The sequence below is a fragment of the Macaca mulatta genome, chromosome 19, assembly GCF_049350105.2.
Source record: "Macaca mulatta isolate MMU2019108-1 chromosome 19, T2T-MMU8v2.0, whole genome shotgun sequence".
In the NCBI taxonomy this organism is placed as follows: domain Eukaryota; kingdom Metazoa; phylum Chordata; class Mammalia; order Primates; family Cercopithecidae; genus Macaca; species Macaca mulatta.
Window position 1 is genome coordinate 50,583,193 of NC_133424.1, and position 18,070 is coordinate 50,601,262.

At 52.0% G+C, this 18,070-nt stretch overlaps 2 protein-coding genes across 2 annotated transcripts in view; one reads left to right on the forward strand and one right to left on the reverse strand.

Moving 5' to 3' along the window:
- Positions 1–18,070, reverse strand: part of GMFG (glia maturation factor gamma) — a 259,854-nt gene that overhangs the window by 158,372 nt on the left and 83,412 nt on the right. The gene's annotated exons all lie outside the window — the stretch shown is intronic.
- TIMM50 (translocase of inner mitochondrial membrane 50) lies at positions 2,645–12,064 on the forward strand. Its single transcript, XM_015123912.3, is given in 13 exon segments — positions 2,645–2,746; positions 2,748–2,783; positions 2,786–3,079; positions 4,009–4,159; positions 4,699–4,730; positions 4,949–4,970; positions 7,382–7,440; positions 7,525–7,644; positions 8,026–8,130; positions 8,237–8,335; positions 10,030–10,186; positions 10,508–10,614; positions 11,692–12,064. Coding segments are annotated over 13 exon segments (1,371 nt in total). The 5' UTR covers positions 2,645–2,659; the 3' UTR covers positions 11,794–12,064.

Consider the following 18,070-nt stretch of genomic DNA (forward strand, 5'->3'; position numbering starts at 1 on the left):
GAATCTGTTTTCCCATCTAGATAATAGTGATAGCACCTGCCCCACAGGGCTCTTGAGGGGAATGTGTATGAGAAGACATAGGAAGGAGATGATCAGAGTAGAGCTTGTCATGTGATTGAAGACATTATATCTTATTCAGGCATGAATTATGCAAAGTGAAAATCACAGTATCCTCCAGGAAACCTAGATTTGTGGTGCAGGATACAGTGCTTGATGGTCTTTTTTTTTTTTTTTTCTTTTTTTTTTTTTTTTGAGACAGTGTTGCTCTGTCACCAGGCTGGAGTGCAGTGGCACGATCTTGGCTCACTGTAACCTCCGCCTCCCAGGTTCAAGCGATTCTCCTGTATCAGCCTCCCCAGTAGCACGCACCACCACACCCAGTGAATTTTTTTGTATTTTTAGTGGAGATGGGTTTCACTATGTTGGCCAGGATGGTCTTGAATTCCTGACCTTGTGATTCGCCCGCCTCGGCCTCCCAAAGTGCTGGGATTACAGGCGTGAGCCACTGCGCCTGGCCAATGGTCCTTTATTTTTTCTTTTCTGTTTGAGATGGGGGTCTCACTCTATTGCCCAGGCTGGAGTTCAGTGGCACAGTCATTGCTCACTGCAGCCTCAACCTCCTGCGCTCAAGCGATCCTCTTGCCTCAGCCTCCTAAGTAGCTGGGACTACAGGCGTGCACCACCATGTCTGGATAATTTTTTTATTTTTAAATTTTTTATAGAGACGGGTCTCACTATATTGCTCAGGCTGGTCTCGATCTCCTAGCTTCAAGTGATCCTCCTGCCTCGGCCTCTCACAGTGCTGCAGTTACAGGCGTGAGCCACAGTGCCCGGTGGTCCTTTTCCTTGAACCCTGATAGCAGTGACACCAGGATTGCTGTAGCTTATCCAGTGGGTGCAATCTTAGAGACTGGGGCTTAGTACCCAGAACCTGTTTCCCTTCCTCGTTAGATATTCCTGTCTTTTTACAAATGTAAATGTACTATAAAACATTTCAGGCAGGGCACGATAGCTCATGCCTGTAATCCCAGCACTTTGGGAGTCCAAGGGGGGCGGATCATTTGAGGTCTGGAGTTAAAGACCAGCCTGACCCAACATGGTGAAACCCTGTCTCTACTAAAAATACAAAAAAAAGTTAGCCAGGCATGGTGGTGGGCGCCTGTATTCTCAGCTACTTGGAAGGCTGAGGCATGAGAATCACTTGAACCTGGCAGGTGGAGGTTGCAGTGAGCCGAGATTGCGCCAACGGCACTCCAGCCTGTGTGACAGAGCAAAACTCTGTCTCAAAAACAAAAAACATTTCAGATGTTCAAGGTTATATACCAAGAACACCCATGTCCCCACCACCCAGCGGAGGAAACAGGAAACAATATGTACTAGATAGGACCCACTTCAGCAGCACCCCAATCCATTCCCCCAGAAGTAACCAGGAGTGCCGAGTTCGTTGTGTCTTTCCCTTGCTTGAATTCGTATTTTTACTACCTTGGTATTTGGTTTTAAAGTTTACATAAACAGGATCTGATTTTTCTTCCACTCAATTTAGGGGAGGTTTGTAGTGTCTATCTATAGCCTCTAATTCGTTTGTCAGTCAAGCCCTCTACAGCCAGATACTGCTGTTCTTTGGCTGAGCCTCAGGTAAAATGGTTGGCTCTCCAGTCCTTTATAGAAAATCATGGTAGGAAGGGGCCGGGCGCGGTGGCTCACGCCTGTAATCCCAGCACTTTGGGAGGCCGAGGCGGGCGGATCACAAGGTCAGGAGATCGAGACCATCCTGGCTAACACAGTGAAACCCGGTCTCTACTAAAAATACAAAAAAAGTAGTAGGGCATAGTGGCGGGCACCTGTAGTCCCAGCTACTCGGGAGGCTGAAGCAGGAGAATGGCATGAACCCTGGAGGCGGAGCTTGCAGTGAGCCGAGATCGCGCCACTGCACTCCAGCCCTGGTGACAGAGCAAGACTCTGTCTCAAAAAAAAAAAAAAAAAAAGTAGGAAGGAATGGGAGAGAAAACAGATTCCTCCTCCCAGCTCCATGTGAGGAAGAGTTTTATTATTAATTTTTATTTTTTTGAGACGGAGTCTCCCTCTGTCTCCCAGGCTGGAGTGCAGTGGCACCATCTAGGCTCACTGCAACCTCCGCCTCCCGGGTTCAAGCGATTATCCTGCCTCAGCCTCCCCAGCAGGTGGGACTACAGGCGTGCACCATCATGCCTGACTAATTTTTTTTTTTTTTTTTTTTTTTTTAGTAGAGAGGGGGTTTTGCCTTATTGGCCAGGCTGGTCTCAAACTCCTGACCTCAGGTGATCTGCCTGCCTCAGCCTCCCAAAGTCCTGAGATTATAGGCGTGAGCCACCGCGCCTGGCCTATTATTATTAATTTTAAAAATAGAGATGGCAGTCTTGCTATGTTATCCAGGGTGGTCTCAAACTCCCGGCCTCAAGCGATCCTCCTGCCTCGGCCTCCCAAAGCGCAGGGATTACAGGTGTGAGCCACCGTGCCTGGCCAAAAGAGTTTTCGAGGACTGGCTTTTCAGGTCGCTTTCAGGGCCTCAATGTATATTTCTGACAATTGGGAGGTGAGGGCCGATGCCCTTACACAGTGAGACAAGCGACCTGACTCGTGACTATTTTTTTGGACAAATCAGGCAGCCACTGACTCCATTATGGCCTCAGCTTTACCTCTGGGCAATGAGTGTGATCCCTTCCCTCGCTGCGTCCTTTGCAGGGGCGGTGGCGCTCTGCAAGGCCCAAGCGGGGCGTGGTCCAGATGACTTTGGATCCCAGTTGGCGCCCCCCCAGAGGCAGCCAGGAGAATGGTTAGAGGCAAGCGCGCCTGCAGCAATCCGCCCGATGACTTTGGTCTCTCTCGGGCTTCCGTCCACCCGCCCCGCCTCCGCGCTTCCATTGGCTGTAGCTCCGGCCCGGGGCGGGTGAAAAGGGAGCGAGTGGGCGGGGCCGCGTGGCGTCAGCGCAAGATGGCGGCCTCGGCAGCGCTGTGCTCGCGCTTGCGGAGCGGGCTCCGGCTCGGCTCGCGGGGACTGTGCACGAGGTTGGCGACGCCGCCCCCCCGGGCCCCAGATCAGGTGAGCGGAACGAGGGTGGCACTCTGAATGTGGGGTCCCTTCCCTGGAGTTCCGGACATATCGCCGCCCCTTGGGGGTTCCGGGACGCCTCACCTCAGGGTGCTGAATGAAACGCCGCTTGCGTTTTGGGGCCCTTCCCAGCCTCCTGGGTGGACAACACTTGCTCCCCTAGGCTGGAGGCTGGGAACCCAGATGTGTCCTCTAGACCCCACCTCCCACCCACGTGGGTGCCGGAGGAGGAGAAGGTTACCGGTTCCCCATCTCAGTGACCACTCAGGTGATACTTGAGCAGGAGGGGCCTGGTATGCTGGAGTCCCAGTCTGGCCGTGGGAGTTATTTTCTCTGTGGCGTTGGTGGTGATGAGGTAGACGTTTGGGTTTCCAATTCGACCTGCCTCCATGTTGACAGAGACCCAGCCATTCTGACCTCCAACTCTATCACTTCTGTACCCGAGTTCCCCAAGCCCCAGACAAGTGATTGCCCCTCCCCGCCTCCGCTCCCATCCCTTACCCTGTAACTCTGCTACCTTTAGCCCCAAGCAGCCGGATGTCGTAACTCCCCGTCCTGTCTGTCCCCCTTCCCCCACCACTTGTGACCTCCGTTTCCTCTCATCCCAGTGTTTAGGCCCTCCCATCCCTTATTCTCCGTGCTCTGCTTTTCTGGACTGCAGACCCTCCAGTCCTGTTGCCTTCAGGATCCTGTGCACCTGGCCTGTTAGCTCTTAAAACTCCTGGCATCCTGGTGCGGGACAGTCTGCTTTTGACCCTCTGAGCGCCCCACTTCCTGACTGCGCCTCCAGGGACACAGATGTCCAGGGCTCTGTGGGTGTCTGCCTCTTGGCTCCCGAACTTGATTCTTCTTGTACTGGAAGGTTGGAACCATCCTGACCTCTCTTCTCTCTTAGCTGACCTCCCCTTTCTCAATCGCAGGCCGCAGAGATCGGGAGCCGCGGGGGCACTAAGGCACAAGGGCCACAGCAGCAGCCGGGTTCAGAGGGTCCCAGCTATGCCAAAAAAGTTGCGCTCTGGCTTGCTGGGCTGCTTGGAGCTGGTGGGACCGTGAGCGTCGTCTATATCTTTGGTGAGGGACATATCCCTGCCCTCCAGTTTTGTTCCTTGGCCTCCCTAGTCCACTGTGAAATCTCCCACTCTTACCCCCTACCAACGTGTCTCATCTTCATTCCCTGGCTCCTTCCTCAATAGGGCAGCCAAATAGGACACCTACCTTGAAAACCAGGGAAGTCTTCTTTCTTCTCCCTTCTGCTCCTTAAGGTTCTAGTCTTTCTAGTTGGTTCCTGTACCAGGATACAGGAAAGAGGGAAAGATGGGGAAGGATAGGCCTGAATCAGCTTCCTAAACTTTGTCTTTACTCAGCACCCAAAAATCCAGCCTTCCACTAGTTCCTTTATCCCACAGACCCAAGAGTCCCAGCCCCAGCCCCCTTTCTCTCAAAGACCCAGGAATCTTGGCTCCCAGCCCCCTCCTGGCTTGAATCCAGGAGGCTGTGCCTCTAACTCTCTTTCCTCAGATCCAGGAGTCCAGGCCCTTTATCCCACTCCTCCCTCAGGACCCAGGGGACTGGGCCCTAATTCCTCATATTCATCCTGGTCTCCCTTGCAGGAAACAACTCAGTGGACGAAAATGGTGCCAAGGTGAGGGGGAAAGAGACCGAGGCCTTGCCAGGAGTCCTAGGCTGTGGGTGAGAGGGGTCCTCTTTGGTCTGTTTAGGCACATTGCTTGTCTGGAGTGAGCCTGTCTTTCCCAGTGACCTTTGCCTATTCCTGTTGGGGTCCTGGAGATTCCTTTTCTGTATGTGATGGGGTTCTGCCTCTGACATCCTAAACCTTCCATTTTTCTCTCCACCTCCCAGATTCCTGATGAGTTTGACAATGGTGAGTAAACAAGCACAGATTCTGGAGTCCCTGACCCTCTCAACTCTGTCATTTGTAAGGATGTCTCTCTCCCCATCTGGTGTCTCCGGCCCCTCCTCCTTCCACTGGGGAGGTGGGGGAGCCAGCAGCTGGATGGCGTTGTGGGGAGGGACATTACAAAGCCCAAGCCCGCTTCCCTGGCCCCTCAGCCCCGAGCAGATGGTCAGAGACAGATGGGGGAGGGGAGCCTTGGGTGGGAGGGCTTGGGGACACAGCGTGGCCTATCTCCAGACACATGGGTTCCTGTGTCTTAGACCAAGCATCTGCAGCTCCCAACTCCTTCCCCATCCCCCTCAAGCCCCTACCCCATTAGGCTCATTTTCAAAACAATGCCTCCTTCCTCCCTCTCCATCTGGTTAACCAGCTTTTGGTGGTGAAGTTTATGACAAATTGGATAGTAGAGATTAGTTGTCAATCGTGTCATACCTGGCTCTTCCCAGGAGAAGAATGAAATTGGTGGGTCCAGAAAGCCACCTGTTTATGTTGGGGGACGTTTGCAAACAGTCATGTTAATACATTAATTGTTTCAAACTGGGCAGGTGGGTGAGTGCCATTTTAACCGGGCAGTTGTAGAATCATGCTGTCTTCCACAAATAATATGCTGAATTAAATTGGGCAGGTAAATCTGAAGTTTTAAAGTGTATATGTTTACTAGCCTAACTGGTTTCAATATTGTGTTTTTCTGTTTTTATTTTTTATTTTTTTGAGACATAGTCTTGCTCTGTTGCCCAGGCTGGAGTGCAGTAGTGCAATTTTGGCTCACGGCAACCTCCACCTCCCGGGTTCAAATATTTCTCGTGTCTCAGCCTCCCAAGTAGCTGGGAGTACAGGTGCACACCACCACGCTCAGCTAATTTTTATATTTTTAGTAGAGGCAGAGTTTCGCCATGTTGGTCAGGCTGGTCTCAAACTCCTGACCTCAGGGGGTCCACTCTCCTCGGCCTCCCAAAGTACTGGGATTATAGGCATGAGCCACCACTCCTGGCCCAATATATTGTGTTTTTTTAAGAGGAACGCCCATGTATTACCCTAAAAATACTATATTAAAGTAGGCAGCCATGTAAGTTTACTGTTTATACTAGATTCATTAGCCGGGAGTGGTGGCCTGTGCCTGTGGTCCCAGCTACTCAGTGGCTGAGTTGGGAGGATCACTTGAGCCTGGGAGTTACAGGCTGCAGTGAGCTGTGATCCCGCCACTGCACTCTAGCCTGGACGACAGAGTGAGTCTCCACCTCTAAAAAAAAATAAGTTAAAATGAGAAAGTAAACTGGAGTCAGTATATTCACTTAAACCAGGGTTTTTCCCCCTTGGCTCTATTGACACTTTGGACCAGATAATTCTTATAGAGGACTGCCCTGTGCATTGAAGGATTTTTGTAGCATCCTGGGCATCTGCCTACTAGATGCCAGTATTGCGACAATCAATTACATCTCCCGGCATTGCCAAATTTCCCAGGGGTAGGCGTGCAGACAAAATTGTTCCTAGTTCTGAACCACTGTTTTACAGTGTACAGATGTGTTTATATATTCATTGTGGTTTAGATTCAGCACACTGGCTTAAAGTGGGCAGATCTGGAAGCCTAGTGATTCAAAGTGGGCAAAATACACTGGCATAAATTAGGTGCAGTGGCTCACGCCTGTAATCCCAACACTTTGGGAGGCCAAGGCGGGAGGATCACTTGAGCCCAGGAGTTCAAGACCAGCCTGGTCAATAGAGCAAGACTCTGTCTCTATAAAAAAAAAGTATGTATACACTGGCGTAATGTCGGCAGATTTATGTGTATGTGGGTTATTTATTTTTTTAAGACAGTCTCACTCTGTTGCCAGGCTGGAGTGCAGTGGCGTGATCTCGGCTTGCTGCAACCTCCACCTTCCGGGTTCAAGTGATTCTCTTGCCTCAGCCTCCCGAGTAGCTGGGACTACAGGCACGTGCCACCACGCCCGGCTATTTTTTTTTTTTTTTTTTTGTATTTTAGTAGAGACGGGGTTTCACCATGTTGGCCAGGATGGTCTTGATCTCCTGACCTCGTGATCCATCTGCCTCAGCTTCCCAAAGTGCTGGGATTACAGGCACGAGCCACCGTGCCCGGCCTTGTATGTGGGTTTTAAGTGGGCCAATGTATAAGCATTCTGTTTCATACCTGTGGTAGTATGTGGATGTAAGTATCAGCTTAAAACGGGGCAGGTAAATGAATCTCTGTTCCTATCTGGCGGTATGTCATTGCCTTCTATCTTTGGACCTAGAAGTGAGTTAGTTCAAACCAGGTGGGTATGCAGACCTGTTTGTATCTGGTAGATAAGAAACCCCTGGTTAGTCTGGGAGGTTGAGCAGCGGCTTATTGTGGAATCTCTTTGTGCCTGGTGTTCTCCTAGATCCAATTCTGGTACAGCAGTTGCGCCGGACATACAAATATTTCAAAGATTATAGACAGGTGAGCAGAAGCCCTGGGCTCAGTCCCCATGTCTCCAGCCCTGGCCTCCTTGTCTGAGCGCCCCCATCCATCCCTCTCCCACAGATGATCATCGAGCCCACCAGCCCTTGCCTTCTCCCAGACCCTCTGCAGGAGCCGTACTACCAGCCACCCTACACGCTCGTTTTGGAGCTCACTGGCGTCCTCTTGCATCCTGAGTGGTCGGTGTGTCCCGGGAAAGGCAGTGGGTTGGGGATAGACCTGGGCAGCGGGGTTGTGATGAGGTGGACTTTCAGCCCTAACTGTGCTGTGTGATCTTGGGGAGGAGATGTTACCTGTCATTGCCTCGCTTTCTTCAGCTGGGAGAAGGCAGTCATGCTAACACCCACTCTGTAGGGTGGTGTAGGTGTGCCCAGGCATGTTGTAAGCGCCACAAAGGAGCCAGACCCTTAGTCACACCCATGTTGTACTTCTTAACCTCCAAGAGCCACAAAGACAGAGGGAGAGAACTCTGTTCTGAGAATCCCCTAGGCTGGATCTTTGTCCTCTTGGGGACTCTGAGGGCCTCTGGGTCTTGGTGTTTCACTGTCCTCACTGTCTTCCCAGCTGGCCACTGGCTGGAGGTTTAAGAAGCGCCCAGGCATCGAGACCTTGTTCCAGCAGCTCGCCCCTTTATATGAAATTGTCATCTTTACGTCAGAGACTGGCATGGTGAGGCTCTGGGGCAGGGGAGAGGAAGGTCAGTGTGGCAGGAGGCGTAGAGATCTGGAAGACCAGGGCTCAGCCTGACCTTTTCTCCCTCCCTTCCCACCCGCAGACTGCATTTCCACTCATTGATAGCGTGGACCCCCACGGCTTCATCTCCTACCGCCTATTCCGGGATGCCACAAGATACATGGATGGACACCATGTTAAGGTGCCATGGGTTCATGGATGGGCCTCTGGGATTTGGTGGGGTTGGCACCACCTGAGGAAAGGAGGGCCTAGCTCTGACCCTAGCCTCACCTGGCTTATGGTTCTGCCCAGATTCTATTCCTGCTGGCAGGCACACGCCTGCCTCCAGCCTTGGCCAGACATCTGCACTCTTCTTTGTTCCCTGGAATCTGGGTGCGGGAGTGGGGGGAAATGAAGTCTCTCTAAAGAAGACAGGGGTTAGTGGTAAGAACGTACCATTTAGGAGCTGGTTTTATCTTGCTGTGTCTGTAACTTAGTGCTTCTGGGAAGGTTTGCTTATAATTGTACATATGAGACTGGTTGTGGTTTGTTTGACCTGGCGTCTGTTACTGTGGCCAGTGATATATTCAGGAGTCTGGATCTGTGAATGGGCCTCTGTGGATCTGGCTCCAAGTGTCTGTGTGTCTGTTGGGTTTCTGTTTCTGTCTGTGTCCTGGGGAGGGGCGTCTGTGTTGTTCTTGGGAATTCAGAAATACATGGACTGTGATCGAGGGTCTTGAAGGGTCTGTGTCTGGGAGCCTGTCTTTGTGGTTCCCTGGGTATGGCTGCAGATCTGTCTGCACCTGTTTACTTGAGTGAGAGGTTCTTAAACCTGCAACATACCACAGTCACCTGGGCAGGGGTTTAACACGAGAGTGGCCGCCTCCCTCTCCAGGGAACTTCCTAATGGCCTCTCTGTGTGCTAGGCCCTGGGTCTAGGAGTCTGTGTGATTAGCTCCCCAACATCCTGGGGGTTGTTTTGTTTTTTGTTTCTGAGACAGGGTTTTGCTGCGTCACCCAGACTGGAGTGCAATGGTGTGAACACGGCTCACTGCAGTCTCAACCTTCTGGGCTCAAGTGTTCTTCCCACCTCAGCCTCCCGAGTAGCTGGGCCTATAGGCGCACACCACCACGCTTGGCTAATTTTTGTGTGTGTGCATGTGTGTGTGTGAGATGGAGTCTCGCTCTGTTGCCCAGGCTGGAGTTCAGTGGCGTGATCTTGGCTCACTGCAACCTCTCCCTCCCAGGTTCAAGTGATTCTCCTTCCTCAGCCTCCCGAGTAGCTGGGACTACAGGTGTACACCACCACGCCCAGCTAATTTTTTGTATTTTCAGTAGAGACAGAGTTTCGCCATGTTGCCCAAGCTGATTTTGAACTCCTGAGCTCAGGCAGTCCGCCCACCTTGGGCTCCCAAAATTCTGGGATTATAGGCGTGAGCCACCACACCCCGCCATTTTTTGTATCTAGTAGATATGGGGTTTCACCATTTTGGCCAGGCTGGTCTTGAACTCCTGACCTCAGGTGATCCGTCCGTCTCGGCCTCCCAAAGTGCTGGGATTACAGGCATGAGCCACTGCGCCTGGTCCATGCCCACCTAATTTTTAAATTTTTTGTAGAGATGAGATCTCGCTGTGTGGCCCAGGCTGGTCTAGAACTCCTGGGCTAAGTGATCCTCCTGCCTTGGCCTCCCAACGTGCTGGGATTACAGGCGTGAGCCGCCATGCCTGGTCCTCTGTGGGGGTCGATGCCATCATCCAAAGCTGGTCTTTGAGAGGCCCTGGCATTGTGATCCCAGTATGTGTGATGCTGTGTATGTATGTTTTGTGTGTTTTGGGTCTTCTTGATGGGGGGAGAGTTGGGCACAGATGTTGACCTGATCTGTCACTCACTTCCAGGACATTTCATGTCTGAATCGGGATCCAGCTCGAGTAGTAGTTGTGGACTGCAAGAAGGAAGCCTTCCGCCTACAGCCCTATAACGGCGTCGCCCTGCGGCCTTGGGACGGAAACTCTGATGACCGGGTCTTATTGGACCTGTCTGCCTTCCTTAAGAGTAAGGCCGACCCCTGATCCCTTGGCCTCTAACCCTAGAGCCCCTGATTCTGAAGAGGAAGGATAAATGCATTATTCGTGGCTGGGCGACTGAGGTGCAGGAGGTACCTGAGCACCTTGGAGTCTTTAGGAGCTTCTTAGGATGTTCATGGAATGTTCAGGGGATACCTGGGGATGTTCAAGGGAACCCTTTCAGAGTGTTTAGAAGCATTCCAGGTAGCACTGACCACCCCCCTGCCCCAGTGTGGGACCTTCCCCTCGTGGGCCCTGCCTGCCTCTGGCCTTCAGAAGCCTGGCTGACCACCCCCTGTTGTGCCCACAGCCATTGCACTGAACGGTGTGGAGGATGTGCGAACTGTGCTGGAGCACTACGCCCTGGAGGATGATCCGCTGGCAGCTTTCAAGCAGCGGCAAAGCCGGCTAGAGCAGGTTGGTGCTCAGATGCCCAGAGTGGAGGATCGGCTCTGAGGCTCCTGAAGGAGGAGCCCAGAGCAGTCCAACTCCACACTCCTGGCTTGGCTGTGTGACCGTGAGCAGATACCTCCTCTCCACCTCAGTCTCTGTAACCAGGGGGACATAACACAGCCTGTCCCGTAGGGCTGCCGGAATGAGGGGATGCATTGATTCTGCAGCCTGCTCTGAGAACAGGAGACAGGCAAGGCTTTGAGACTGGACTGGAAGAGGGGTTGCCCTTGATGGTCTTGAGTAGGTCTGGGGTCACCTTGTGGAGGTGGACTGTGGGTTTTAGATCAGGTCTGGAAAGAGGATCCCTGGGCACATGGCCCAAGGCTGTGGGGAGAGTTGTGATGGTCTTGGTGGGACCCTGGTAATTTGGAAGTGGGACTGAGAGTACGGATTGCATCTGGGCAAGATTCCCAGGGATCTAGGCTGAAGTTCACCAGATTCTAGGTTAGGTTCCTAGAGTTGGGAGTCCCTGAGTGCCCAGAGAAGAAGTCCCTAGAGATTTGGGCCTGGGGACCCCCCAGGGAACTCCCCCTGCCCGCCACATCGAGACAGGGGTCATGGGGTGCAGGGGGCCAGGGGCAGGATGATGCAGTCTGATGAGGAGGGCTCTGGGGTTCGGACTTGGGATCTCACCAGCATTCACCTTGGGATAACAGGGTCTGGGATAGGATCTCAGGTTCAGGGGAGGGGTCCCTGGGATCTGGGGAAGGGGATTATGAGAGTTTGGGGCCTGAGAAGCTACTGCAGTTCAGGCCTAAATATCTCGAGTGCCTAGTATTGGAGTCTGGCATCCCCCAAACATTGAAGCCTAGGCTCCTGCGGCTCAGAGCTGGCTCTTCCCAGTGTCTGGGCTGGGGAGCTGAGGTCTAGGGTCCCTTGTGTCTGGGCTGGGGGCCCCAGGGTTTGGGGAAAGGGGTCTGGACTTGGCAGAAGTCAGGAGGAAAGGTGGCCCCTGGGCTGAGGCCTGGGGAGCTGGGCGTCTGGGAGGAGGCTCTGTCCTCCCTGGGCTGACCCGCTCCTCCATCTGTCTCCCGACCCCAGGAGGAGCAGCAGCGCCTGGCTGAGCTCTCCAAGTCCAACAAGCAGAACCTCTTCCTCGGCTCCCTCACCAGCCGCTTGTGGCCTCGCTCCAGACAGCCCTGAACTCTGGGCCTCCTCAAACTCAGTGCCGGAGTCCAGGGCCCCAGTGCTTCCAGACCAAGACTTGGGCCACCACTGTCCAATAAAGTACATCCCAGATGCCACACCTGCTGTGTCCCGAGAGTCTCCAGATGGGGGCACCGGGATGAGGTCCGGGACTTTCGGGTCACCATCCCACAGTAGCTGATCGGCTGCCAAGCACAGAGTGGGGGCTTTGTTGGATCAGAGCATATTTTTCACCCTGGTCTGGGAATGTAAAAACCCTCGCTGTGTCTTCCTGTGTGTTGTGTGATCTGTAAAAAATACATCTCCCTCTGACCACAGATTCCCCATGTGTGGAGAAGGGAAGAGAGGATGGCACTTGGCTTTAAAGACAGGTAGCTGCCATGCTGCTGTGGAGAGACTGTGTTATGGGCCCAGTGGGGCTCTGGTGGACCAGAGATCACCCCTCTCAACAGGCCAACTGCTGCTTGGCTCCAGCCAGTGTGGCCCTGGAGTAGAGGGGGCCTGGGGTTGCTTGACATGCCAGTTGTTGAAAAGAAGCAAGAACTTGGGAATTTTTTTTTTTTTTTTTTGAGACAGGGTCTCACTGTTGCCCAGGCTGGAGTGCAGTGATGTGATCTTAGCTCACTACAGCCTTGACCTCCCAGGCTCAAGTGATCTCCAAGTGACCCTCCTGCCTCAGCCTCCTGAGTACCCTCTTGGAGACTACACGTGCGTGCTGCCACACCCAGCTAACTTAAACAAATTTTTTTTTGTAGAGATGGGGTCTTGCTGCCCAGGCTGGTCTCAAGTCTCAAGCAGTCTTCCTGCTTTGGCCTCCCAAAGTGCTAGGATTACAGATGTGAGCTACCGTGCCCAGCTAAAATTGGGGTTTTTATATTAAATTTCCCTATTTTAAAATGTTGACTCCTAACTAAAACAGACAGATATGTAGCAGTGTTCTCCACTGGAACTTTCTGTGATGCTTGGTTCATGTTCTAGATCTGTATTGTCCAGTACAGTAGCCAGTGACCACATAAAGTTTCCGAGCACTTGAAATGTGGCTAGCGTGACTGAGAAACTGAATTTTTAAATTTTGTTTTAGGCTGAGCGCAGTGGCTCATGCCTGTAATCCCAACACTTTGGGAGGCTGAAGCAGGAGGATTGCTTGAATCCAGGAGTACGAGACCAGCCTGGGCAACATGGTGAAATCTTGTCTCTAAAAAAATACAAAATAGGCCGGGCGCGGTGGCTCAAGCCTGTAATCCCAGCACTTTGGGAGGCCGAGGCGGGTGGATCACGAGGTCAGGAGATCGAGACTATCCTGGCTAACATGGTGAAACCCCGTCTCTACTAAAAATACAAAAAACTAGCCAGCCGTGGTGGCGGGCGCCTGTAGTCTCAGCTACTTGGGAGGCTGAGGCGGGAGAATGGCGTGAACCCGGGAGGCGGAGCTTGCAGTGAGCCGAGATCACGCCACTGCACTCCAGCCTGGGAGACACAGTGAGACTCCGTCTCAAAAAAAAAAAAAAAAAACAAAATAATTAGCCCAGCGAGATTGTGTGTACCTGTAGTCCCAGTTACGTGAGAGGCTGCGGTGGGAGGAATCCCTTGAGCCCGGGAGGTTATGCGTGGCTCTGATGAGCTGTGATCGTGCCACTACATTCTAGCCTGGGTGACAGAGTGAGACCTTGTCTCAAAAAAAAAAAAAAAGCCTTACAAATTTTTTTGGAGACAGGGCTTCACTCCGTCTCCCAGGCTGGAGTGCAGTGGTGTAGCTGTAGCTCACTGCAGTGTTGAACTCCTGGGCTCAAGCAATCTTCCTGCCTTGGCCTCCCAAATGCTGGGATTGCAGGAGTGAGCCACCGTGACGGCTACTTTTAATTAAATAGCCACATGTGTCTCCTGTATGGACAGTGGCACTGTGTATTACTTAAGAGTATGAGTTCCGGATTGTGTAAGTTCAAATCCAAGCTCTACCACTTCCCAGCTGGCTTGTGATCCTGTGCAAGTTACTTCAGCTCTCAGTGCCTCGTTTTCTACATTTATAGAATAACAGGACAGGCACAGTGGCTCCTGCCTGTCATCCCAACACTTCAGGAGGCTGAGGTGGGAGGATCACTTGAGGCCAGGAGTTGGAGAGCAGCCTGGGCAACATGGGAAGACCCTGTCTCTTAAAAAAAAAAAAAAAAAAAAAAGTTATTGTCTCATAGGCTACCTTTGGAGACCAAATGAAGCACTCCCATGTAGGCACTCAGATGGTAGCTATGTAAACCTTAGGCAAGGCACCTCTCCCTCAGTTTCCTCATCTCTAAAATGGGGTGATGGTAGTACGTTAGCAGATGGTTGTGAGGAGTAAATAGCACAGTCCGTACGTGGGTTATATGTATATATTCCCAGGGGCTTGCTGTTACCAGGCCATATGGGTTGTTACAGATTGAAATAGCTGGGCATGGTGGCTGACCCCTATAATCCCAGCACTTTTGGGAGGCCGAGGTGGGTGGATCACCTGAAGTCAGGAGTTTGAGACCAGCCTGGCCAACATGGCGAAACCCCGCCTCTACTAAAAAATACAAAGAAATTAGCTGGGCATAGTGGCTCGTGCCTGTGATTCCAGCTACATGGGAGGCTGAGGCAGGAGAGTTGATTAAACCTGGGAGGCGGAGGTTGCAGTGAGCCAAGATCGCAACACTGCACTCCAGCCCAGGTGACAGAGTGAGACTATCTCAAAAACAAAGCAAAAAAGCTCTGCTGTCATGAACTGATGTTCAGTGTTCTCATGGAGGAGACGGACAATGATCAGATAACTTCCGGGTAATAAATGCATAAAGGAAAAGTATAGCAAGGAGCCGCAGTAGTCTGGGAACTTGGAGGACTGGTTTAGACCGGATGGGATGGACGGGAGACCTCTTGGGAAGGCACATCTGAGCAGAGATGGGACGAAGTGAGGAGGGAAGCCCTGGGATAGCTGGGTGTGCCTGAGGCACACTCGGGGCCTCCACAACTGCTGTTCGCTCTGCCAGAAGTGTTTTTCCCTAAAGTCTACACGACTTATTCTTTTAGGCCTTTGCTTAAATGTGACCTTGGCATGGCCTATTTTTTTTTTTTTTTTCTTTTTTTGAGACAGTCTCGCTCTGTTGCTCAGGCTGGAGTGCAGTGGTGTGATCTTGGCTTACTGCAACCTCCACCTCCTGGGTTCAAGTGATTCTTCTGCCTCAGCTTCCCCAGTAGCTGGGACTACAGGTGCCCGCCACCATGCCCAGCTAATTTTTGTATTTTTAGTAGAGATGGGGTTTCAGCATGTTGGCCAGGCTGGTCTCGAACTCCTGACCTCAAGTGATCTGCCCGTCTTGGCCTCCCAAAGTACTGGGATTACAGGAGCCACCGCGCCTGGCCAGCATGGCCTTCTATGGTCACTACGGTCAGCATATAAAGAAAAGTCATGAGTAGCTAGAAAGATGCTCAGAAATCCCTTAAAGTACATGACACTACACACACACACACACACACACACCACACACCACAAAAGAATCCACATGAAATGCCATCGTGCCTGCCACAAATCTTCACAAAGGCTGGCAATTTTTATGATCTTTAAAATTTTCGGGCCAGGCTCAGTGGCTCACACCTGTAATTCCAACACTTTAGGAGGCTGAGATAGGAGCATCACTTGAGGCCAGGAGTTCGAGACCAACCTAGGTAACATAGTGAGACCCTCTCTAGGGGGAAAAAAAAAAAAAAGGCCAGGCGTGGTTGTGGGCGCCCATAATCCCAGCTAAATGGAAGGCTGAGGTATGAGAATTGCTTGAACCCGGGAGGTGGAGGTTGCAGTGAGCCAAGATCAAGCCACTGCACTGCAGCAGCCTGGGTGACAGAGCGAGACTCCGTCTCAAAAAACAAAACAAAACAAAAACAAACATTCTGAGATATCTCAGACCTGGAATCTGTTCCCCCGATGATCATCCAGGGCAGGAATTTGCTTCCTTCCACAGCTGGTTGCCCAAATTCTGTTAAAATATATTCTGTGATGGGATGTCTATTCCCTCACCTAACCCAATATGAGACCTAATTTGCCTCCAGGTGACTGGTTTACAAGGTCTGGCTTTACTCTTTGGGGCCACATAACCTGTCTGAGCAGCGGGGATGTGGGAGGAGGGTCTCAAATGTCAGCCTGAGAAGCTTACTTATTTAGAAGGCACTGGGGAGCTATAGAAGAGTCTAATGCAAGTGAAGGAAATGGTCTGATTTGTGCTTGGATAAACCCCACAGGGGCAGGCATGGTGGCTCATGCCTGTAATCTCAGCACTTTGGAAGGCCAAGGTGGGAGGATTGCTTTTGCTCAGGAGTTGAGCCTGGGCAACATAGGGAGACCCCATCTCTACCAAAAATAATAAATTAGCCAGGTGTGGGGGCTCATGCCTGTAATCCTAGCTACTTGGGAGGCTGAGGTGGAAGGATCATTTAAGCCCAGGAAGTTGAGGCTGCAGTAAGCTAGGATAATGCCACTGCAGTGTAGCCTGGGCAACAGAGACCTCATCTCAAAAAAATAAAGACCTCATAGGCCAGAGTGGTCACGGCTGAGGGAGGCACAGACAGAGGGGTTGGGTGGAATAAAAGAATCACAGGAGGATGTGGGAACTCAGGAGGTGCTTGATGCTTCTGGGGAGTGTTAAGGGAGCGCTGCCTGGAGGAGGTGAAGTCTGAATGGTGAAAAAGGAATTAAAGAAGGGAGTAGAGCCGGGCACAGTGGCTCACGCCTGTAATCCCAGCACTTTGGGAGGCCGAGGTGGGCAGATCACGAGGTCAGGAGTTGGAGACCAGCCTGGCCAAGATGGTGAAACCCCGTCTCTACTAAAAGTACAAAAATTAGCCAGGCGTGGTGGCGCATACCTGTAATCTCACCTACTCGGGAGGCTGAGGCAGGAGAATCGCTTGAAACTGGAAGGTGGAGGTTGCAGTGAGCGGAGCCACTGCACTCCAGCCTGGGTGAAAGAATAAAACTCCATCTCAAAAAATAATAATACATTAAAAAAAAAAAAAAAAAAAGAGTGGAAAAGACTCCCTAGGGGAAAGGAACCTGGGATGTTCTGCCCAATCTGACCCATGGCCCTGCCTTGCTCAAATGCCAGTGTTGTCAGAATTAAGAATTTTTAGGCTGAGGCCGGGCGCGGTGGCTCAAGCCTGTAATCCCAGCACTTTGGGAGGCCGAGACGGGCAGATCACAAGGTCAGGAGATCGAGACCATCCTGGCTAACATGGTGAAACCCCGTCTCTACTAAAAAAAATACAAAAAACTAGCCGGGCGAGGTGGCGGGCGCCTGTAGTCCCAGCTACTCGAGAGGCTGAGGCAGGAGAATGGCGTAAACCCGGGAGGCGGAGCTTGCAGTGAGCTGAGATACGGCCACTGCACTCCGGCCTGGGCGACAGAGCAAGACTCCGTCTCAAAAAAAAAAAAAAAAAAAAAAAAAAAAAGAATTTTTAGGCTGGTTTTTCCTTCTCCTTCTCTTTCTTTTTTTCTTTTTTTTTTTTTTTTGGAGACAGAGTCTTGCTCTGTCGCCCAGGCTGGGGTGCAGTGGTCGGATCTCAGCTCACTGCAAGCTCCGCCTCCCGGGTTTAGACCATTCTCCTGCCTCAGCCTCCCGAGTAGCTGGGACTACAGGCGCCCGCCACCTCGCCCGGCTAGTTTTTTGTATTTTTTAGTAGAGACGGGTTTCACCGTGTTAGCCAGGATGGTCTCGATCTCCTGACCTCGTGATCCGCCCGTCTCGGCCTCCCAAAGTGCTGGGATTACAGGCTTGAGCCACCGCGCCCGGCCCTCCTTCTCTTTCTTCTTTCTTCTTCTTTCTTTCTTCTTTCTTCTTTCCTTCCTCCTTCCTCCCTTCTCCCTCCTCCCTCCTCCTCCTCCTCCTCCTCCTCCTCCTCCTCCTCCTCTTCTTCTTTTTGCAGAAAAGTGTGTCTTGCTGTGTTGCCTGGCTGGTCTCAAATTCCTGGCCTTAAGCAGTCCCCTGCCTCAGCCTCCAAAAGTGTGGGGATTATAGGCCTGAGCCGCTGTGCCCAGCCTGGTCTTCTTTCATTCATTAAAAAATGAACTGGGCAGGGATTAGTGGCTCATGCCTGTAATCCCAGCACGTTGGGAGGCTGAGGTGGGTGGATCACCTGAAGGTCAGGAGTTCGAGACCAGCCTGGCCAACATGGTGAAAAGCCATCTCTACTAAAAATATAAAAAATTAGGCTGGGCGCGGTGGCTCAAGCCTGTAATCCCAGCACTTTGGGAGGCTGAGACGGGCGGATCACGAGG